An 8,497-nucleotide genomic window follows, 5' to 3' on the forward strand; every position below is an offset into this window, starting at 1 on the left:
TAAGATCACATATGAACCGCACACAGGAATTATGGGTCTTCTGGAGTTTGGTTTTCAGTTCGCCTGAAAGGTCTTGGTATACTACATCACAGTAATCAAAGTGGGGTATGAGAAGAGTGGACACAAGAAGCATCTTTAAGGAGGGGGGAGCAATGTGCTTTAACCTTTTCAGTGAATGCAGGGATGAGTTAATTTTTCTGCAGATAGCAATTGCATGATCAGTCCAAGATAATGTTTCATTTATGGTTAAGCCTAAATTATTTACTGTCCTTAGGTATGGTATGATAGATCCTTGCAATTTTAGTGGTGGTAGTTTATCAATACTTATTTTAGAATGTATTTTATGGTATCCAATTATGATGGACTGACTTTTGATTGGGTTTATTTTCAATAAATTTTTTATTCCCCATAGTGACAAAGCAGCCAGATCTGCATTAATTTGGTTTATAACTGTAGGTAGGTCTTGAAGGCGGGAATGGTGATATATTTGTAAATCATCGGCATAAAGGTGATGATTGCAATTTAAAATGCATTTACTAATATCGTTTATATACAGGGAAAAAAGCAAGGGTCCAAGAATGGATCCTTGTGGAACACCCCTGTGTATTTGAAGCCAGTTAGAGGATGAATTAGGTGTAGTGACACTTTGGAATCGGTTACTTAGGTATGAGCGAATCCACAGTAAAGACGAGGAAGAAAAATTCAGGTTTTGAAGTTTTGCTAAGAGAATATCTTTGTCAATAGAGTCGAAGGCTTTGGTAAAGTCTAGGAGAGTCATTATTGTCACCTCTTTGCGATCCATGGATAGTCGGATGTCATCTGTTATTTTAAGGAGAGCGGTAGCTGTGCTGTTCAGCACGAGGACCGAAAGCCAGATTGTAGAGGATCAAGTAAGTTATTTTCATTCAGAAACTTTGAAATTTGTTCGTGAATGAGTCTCTCGAATGCTTTTGATAAAGGAGGCAAGATGCTGATTGGTCTGTATTCAGCAATGTTAGTGGGTGTGGATTTTTTGGGGATGGGACGGACGAGGGCACGTTTCCAGAGGGAGGGATATGTTTCAGTTAAAATAGACCAATTAAAGATATGAGTTAAAACAGGAAGTACAATGGGAAGTAACTTTTGTATGAGAATAGCTGAAATTCCGTCAGCTCCATCTGAGGAGGACTTGATTTTTTTGAGGGCCTGGAGGACTTCCACTTGTGTGACGGGAGAAATTTTGAATGAGCTTCCAGCAGAAACTGGAGTTGGTTCAGAATTTTGCAAACTGTATATGTATTCATTTTTTGCATTAAAGTCGATTTCCGTTGGTGGGGTTGTGAATAAACGGTTTAGGTCGTCTGGAGAAATGTCAGCAGGTAGGGAGTGTTGATTTTTAGTTTTTCCGACACCAAGGTACTTCAAGCTTTTCCAAATATGTGACGGGGGCTCTTTAGATATTTGGAAGGCATATCTGATTTTGGAATTTCTAATGACTTGTTTAGTTTTGTTACGCAGTTTTTTGTAGATATTGAATACATTTTCGTTTTTATGTTTTTTAAACAGGCTATAAACTGCGTCACGCCTACGCATCAAGTATTTTATTTCATCTGTTATCCAAGGGGAGCGTGGTTTGGACAGTCGGATTTTTCTAAACGGTGCATGTTTGTCTCCTAGATCATTTAAGAACGTATTAAATAGTTCTACTTTTTTATCTATGTCGTTGATGAATTCTATAGACTGCCATGGAATGGTAGCCGCATCGGATACCAGGTATTTGTCATCTATGGACTTGAAATCGCGAGTAAGAATGAATTTCTGCTTAAATTTAGGACATCTAACTGAGTATGTTAAAAATAACACATCATGCATGGATATTCCTGGGGCAGAAAGTTGCCCATATGTTGTGATTTTGTCAGGGTTGGCTGTAATTATTGCATCAAGCCAAGTGGCTGATGAAGATGTATGATGGGTAGGTTCTAGGGGAAGTATACTAAGACCGAGGGATGACATAGAGTTAGTAATTGTTTTAGAGTCATGAGTTGAGGAAAGAAAGTTGGCATTGAAGTCACCAGTAATAATAACATGGTCATAGTTCGGAATGAGGGAAGATAATGCTTCTTCCAAGTCGGAAAAATAACCTATCTTGGGTGGGCGGTAAACTATGCCTAAAAGAATTTTTTGTAGGTTGAAGGTTATCTCTAAGAATGCAAACTCGGGTCTTTTGCAGTAAACGGAAGAACTTTTTGATATAATTTTGAATGAGAGATCTTTTCTCACGTAGACACCTACGCCTCCACCACCCTTGCCGATACGATCATGTCGATAGAAGTTGTAGCCAGGAATGTCGATGGATGAGGTAGGCATATGAGGCTTAAGCCAAGTCTCAGCGATGGAAATTGCATTAACGTCGTAAACTAACTAAACTAAGGGGAGGAAATGAAATACATGCTGCCAATTTTCTACATATTCTCAGGGTTGGTAGTGCTACAATTGACAAAATTGGTGTATTTAAAAATTAAAATGTTAAAAGGTCACCATATGTGTCTTAAAAAAAATAAAATTTAAAAGACTAAATAATCCTTCAAATCTATAGGTATTAATCTATTAATTTGGCTGTGTAGGTAATAATGCTGTTATTTTACCAGTCATATTTAATTCAAAATGTATTTTGGTTGAATATAACTAAGGAAAGTCAACCAATTGTTTTGATAAGCATATTGATCTGTATTAAAATATTTGCCACCCATATAGATAAATCACCTCTCCTTAAGGAGCCAACTGGTATGGTCTACCATAAACAGTGCTGGTATTTTTGTAAACCATACCATCATAATTTCATACTCCACCACTTGCAGCCCCTGCAAATCCATATGATCCTCCTAAAGCATAGGAGTCTATTTTATGATGATTTTAGATTATAAACAGCAATAGGCATACTTGTGCTATATAGGTAGGCAGTGGGATTACCTAGTTTGTGTATTCTCTTCGAAACTTCACTCTGTATTAAGGATTGGTATGATGAAATTAGAAAATGATCGTATCTGCCAATGAAAGATCGAGGTTAAAATCATGGTGGACTCAAGTGAGTTTTTCATTATATTTCTCTTCTCACCCAAGTATGATCGCATTTGTCTTGCATAAAATTTGCACTTCATCATCGTCAGCCATATTCCAATCCTAAGATTAGTTTACTAATGCCCTCCAATCTTCCCTTCAGTGTTAACTTGTACTTGTCCCTTGGTTTTCCTCATAGGATATTCCCTTCAATTTAACCTACCATTTATGTGTCAAAGACTTACAGTAAAAAAGTTAGATTGTATAAATAAGGCACCTTCATGGTATGTCAAAGACCTGTGGGTCAAGCTACTAATTGTGGGTTTGGCTACTAATTGATTGGTTTTAGATGAGGTTGGATCTAGGAACTTTTAGCTTCACCTAAGCTGAGTGATTTCTTTTGGTATCTCTGCCTAGGAATAAGCCAGGGTAACATGGAAGGGAGATAGCCCCATGCTACCCTATTGGGTGCCAAACACACTTACTTCAGGGCTCAGTTTTCATTGAGCTCAATATCAGCTGTCAAATCAAATTAACCTTTGTACTAATTACTATTTTGAGGATTATATCAAATATAATTCAATGAAAGATTTCATTTTTGTCGTTTCATAAATTGTTTCAATGAAAATTCATAGCCATAATTGAAACTCCATGTAGGTATCCATCCCTAGTGCAAGTTTTTCCAATTGGATTATTTCAATAGTGAATGTAATTTTAGAATTTTTAATGCAATTTAATTATAAATAATTTCATTATTTTGTATAGGCAGCCATAAGAATATTATTTTTTAATTTATAGTCCACCGTTTAAGGTGTGTTTTGGATTGCCGCAGATTGATCATCACTACATTTGTTAGCTTTGCCTAACAAGGCACAACCTGACATCTGACCTTAAAATAAGCCTGTCTTCTGTTCTACATACTTCCTTCCTCCCTTCATTCAATCCAACATCCCTTTCCTATTTCTGCCCATTCCTCATTTGCATAATATTCTCCTCTCAATCACAGAATTCAACATCCTACTGTCAATCAACATGCATTGCATCCATTTTTTCTGTCTTCTTATGGTTTCTTTTAATAACCATCTCTTCTCCACCGCTATTCCTAGCGCTTCCTCATTTGCCATTCAAAACCATGCTCCATATCAAAGTTTTAACAAGCCTTTTCTTAATATCCCTACTCAACATCCCTGTCATCAATTCCCTCCTCCTTATGAAAGCTTCTTTGTCTAACACCATTCTATTTATTATGTCCCAACTGCTCAGACCAATTTTTTCCAAAACAATGCCAAGATAGGAACACTATCTTGGAGTATTTGAATACCATATTGCAATTGTAATCAACAAAAGTGCTAATTTCTATGGCTTTATATGCCAGTATGTATGTTCATTGTGAGTGTTAAAAATATTCACGTTTTGAAAACATTATACTGTGCCCTGGTTCAACCAATGGTAGAGTGTAGCTCATTGTTGAGGAATCCTTACCGCAAAAAACTCGAAGCATGCAGTTGAAAGAGTCCAAAAGGAATTCTTTTGGCCTGTTTGTATTAAAAAGTGTTTGGATATAAAGAGTTGGTACACAAGTTAAATATTAAAAATTTGGACTTTACTGACAGTCACTATGCTGTATTAGATTTAATGCTTTGGTTGAGCTATGCTCTCATAATGTTGATCATCCTATACTATTGGAAAAGTTAACAGGCTCCAATAGCTCATAGTAAAACCATTAGACTGCTTCAAAATTTTAGGGCCATGTTTTATTCACCTCTCCCAAGAGTGACGAAATATTTAAATGTTATTGCTTCTTAAGCAGACATATTTCACTCAATTTTAAATGATAAAATAATTGTATCATCTCCTGCGAATACCATTGTGAATGACTAACATGTACACTATTTGCTACTTGCTTTGTATAATGTGTTATTTCTCTTATTTTATTACCTTCTTCATGTATCTTTTTATGAAAATTTTCCCAATGATATTTATGTCATGTTAGCTAGTTCAGCTCCATTGAAAAGTATCGTAGTCATCATTAAATGATTCAATTGAATTTCAGCTTGGGATTCCCTAAGGCCCTCTAATATGAACTGTGTCCCTTTGTCCTTGCAGAGGAATCGTCCGATGGGGGAAGTGGCAGCGGATCCGGTGATGGTGATGAGGCAACTGATGATGAGGATGGTCTCGTGGAGAGCAGTGGCGACAGTTCATACCCAGAGGTGGACAACACTCCACGCCCAGGCATTCATGGTGGTGTAGGGCCATTCCACCCATCCATCCCCGGCATCACGGGAAGGCCTCCGCCTCCAATAATCACGGAGGTGCCCATCAGGGTGGACTCTGCTACTCACACCCCCACGCCTCCCACATCTGGTGCTGGCCCTCGCAGGCCAATCATCCCATCTCATCCAGCCAGTGTCCCTGGAGAGGTCAAGGCTTACCTTTTCCCAATTGTGGTCATGTGGTTTGGCAGCTTATTCTCAGATTGGCTTTAAGTATGTACAATTAGGTGGAAAGATACTTGACGCTAGGCCATGCCTGGAGTTATTTTGTGTTTTTAGTCAAGATTGGGATCGCTAATGACTTGACCTTTGGTGAAAAGATATGGTGATCCGCAAGAGTGATTTGTTTTCATGCACAGTGGAAAGATTTGCCCTTCCTCGGGCGTTTGGAAATTTGTTTTGAAAATTTCCTCAGTGAGATATGACTGAAAAAGTGATAGGATGCATACGAATAGAGGAGGAAGGCCACCTTAAGTGAAAAAGTCATTGTAGGTGGGGCATCACTCATGATTCCATGATTTGGTGTTATTTGTGAAACCCCCCTTGCAATTTTTCATGTTAATATGGAATTTTTGAAAATTAAAATGGTATTTAGCACTGAAATCAGGAATATTCCTTAATTTTACTGTTCTGTGTTACTGTAAAAGTGATGATATGTGGTCATTGTTTATGAAAAAAATAATTTGCTAAGTCATATGTTGATGTGTTTACCACAAAGGGCTGAGAATTGCACTTGAATTTTGATGTTATGACTGAAATGTTTCAATGGAAATTCAATGTGTGCATTTACCCAATGAATTTTTGCATGATAGCAATGCCACTGCAGTTAAAAGTGAGACTGGACTAAGAGATAGCTCTACTAGAGGGGTTAATCTATTAATTATTTGAAGTTCCAAATCGCAAGGAGTATTTCCATTGCAGAATGATGTTATCACAAATTAAACATGAAACTTTTGTGTATTTTTACAGCTGTTTAAAAAATAAAATGAGTCTCTTGAATCACTGAAGATCGTTGACGAAAAGCAGACTGCTCAAGTACAATGGTCAATATGTTTCCTGAGATTTTTTTCATTTCTAATTTAGTAGGAATATGAAATTCTATATCTAATTTCTTTTCTTAGTCTCTGGTCTAATGTGATATGTCGGGCCAAGTTGTTCAAGTGGTTGAACTTGACTGCCATTGCAACCATCCTACCTAATAATTGTTGTTTGGATTTGCTATATACATTTTTAAAGGTAACAAAATGATCAGAAAGTTGAAATACATACGATCCCATCTCTTTCCAGCACTGCCCCACCCTTTGGGAGTTGAAGGCACGTAGTTAAAAATTTGAGAGTGAACAAATACATAATTGACATTTGCCACAGTCTTTGGTGAATCAAGAGAAAAATGTCAATTTTTTAAGACGAAAAATATATATTTTTTTGGATATGCTTTGATTAAACCTTAGAGTGACTGTTTGTAAATGTCTCAGACTGAAAGCTAAGAGGAAGATTGAAGACAAGCATTTTTTGTAGTGTCCATAGGTAGTCTAACAATCTATGTGTGTTTGTGTATGGAAGAGTGTGTTGTGTACATAGTTTTAAATGACTTTAACATTGAAATGTGTGTGTGTCAACTCATTACCTCACCTTCTATTGTGAAGTGAGCTGCAGACATCTTTGACATGGTATTGAGGAATCGTATTTATTTTATAAACCCTGTATATCCTGTAAAACGTAGTCATGTTGTGAGTATCCTTGGAGTTGAGGGAGGGAAGTGAATTTTTTTAATGCAAGTAAAATAAAAGTGTATATGAACTGGTGCTGACAGTGGATATTATAACATATCCATGCCATTTATTTCTTTGATTGTACTTTTTTGTGTATGTAAACTATACTTCGCTCTTCATCCAATACTTTTTTGGCTGTTACAAAAATACTGTATTTACTTGTATATTTTTCGTAATGTTACTGACACACGTACAGATATTTGTGGCATCTGGAACAACATTTTCCAGTGCATAAAATTTTGAGCAGTGAAAGCTCTCTCTATATATCTATATATGTATGTATATATATGTATATGTATACACACACACACATATATATGTATATATATGCATGTATATGTATGCATGTATATGTATGTATGTATATGTATGTATTTCCGCAGATCTATGAGAAATTATTATCAGTGGTTGGCCATAGGGATGTATTAAGAGTTATTTGGTAGAATATGTATGTGAGGGTTATAATCCTCCTAGCATAAAGTGTTCCCATGCATTTTGTTCAACCCTTGTCAAATTTCACCTGATAAACTTTTTGGTATGTACTTCACGATTTGCTTAACCTTGCTCTCATTCAACTTTCCCTCCCAATCCCGTGAGGAAATTTCCAGGCATACCACTGATAGTTCTCTTCATTTTGATTTATATCAAAAATTTGATGTCATACTGTGTTTTATACATTAGTTATTTTGATCTGAGCATTGTGAAATTTCATGAACTATTCAGGTAATTTTGGCATGAGTCCTATACATATATTTTTGTCATGGATTTCCTTGTCCCAATTCAGTGGCATTTGGGACAATGTTTCTTATCCCACCAGGATTTTTGGAATTTTCTAAGGTGCATTTTCATTGATGTAACAGTACACATAATGTTGTTTGTATGTGTAGTTTTAGTTGCAGTCTTTTTTAAACCACAGTAATTCCACAGCATTTCAATTTTGTAATTTTTCATCTGTTTTTATATTGCTGCTAATTATTACAGTGCAGATCATTCTTTTTTGTTGTTCCTAGCTCTAAAAAATTAAAAATTTTCTTTTTTACATTTTATATATAAAATATATTTATCTTCTTAACCATGAATTTTTTGAAAAGTTGTAAAATGCCGTGGTTATAGCTAACTAAAACAGAGGCATAATATTTATTTGAAAAATAAATTTGGCTTTTATATTTAACTTGGTGTTCATTTGCCAATTATACCTGTATATGTACAAATATCCTTCCTGAACCTCAAAACTTGTCACCATTGATTTACGAGGGCGGTTCAATAAGTACCCGTGTTAGAAATGAAACTTTTTTTTCAAAAATATTTTTTAATTTTTAAACATAGTCCCCTTTTAGAAAGCTACACTTCTCCTAACCTTCCGGCCAATTTTTAAGCCCCTCCACAAAAGAGGATTTGTCAAACTCTCCAAAA

General features: G+C 35.9%; 1 protein-coding gene across 1 annotated transcript in view; it reads left to right on the plus strand.

The window, feature by feature from the left end:
• The window catches only part of LOC139686742 (glypican-6-like), a 202,005-nt gene extending 193,801 nt beyond the window's left edge, over positions 1 to 8,204 (plus strand). The window contains exon 11 of the mRNA XM_071583772.1: positions 5,143 to 8,204. Within this exon, the coding sequence (XP_071439873.1) occupies positions 5,143 to 5,525 (383 nt within the window). The 3' untranslated portion in view covers positions 5,526 to 8,204. The remainder of the gene's footprint in view (positions 1 to 5,142) is intronic.
• The last annotated feature ends 293 nt before the right edge of the window (positions 8,205 to 8,497 follow it).

Source organism: Hetaerina americana, unplaced genomic scaffold (assembly GCF_022747635.1).
Source record: "Hetaerina americana unplaced genomic scaffold, ioHetAmer1.1.p SCAF_15, whole genome shotgun sequence".
Classification (NCBI taxonomy): domain Eukaryota; kingdom Metazoa; phylum Arthropoda; class Insecta; order Odonata; family Calopterygidae; genus Hetaerina; species Hetaerina americana.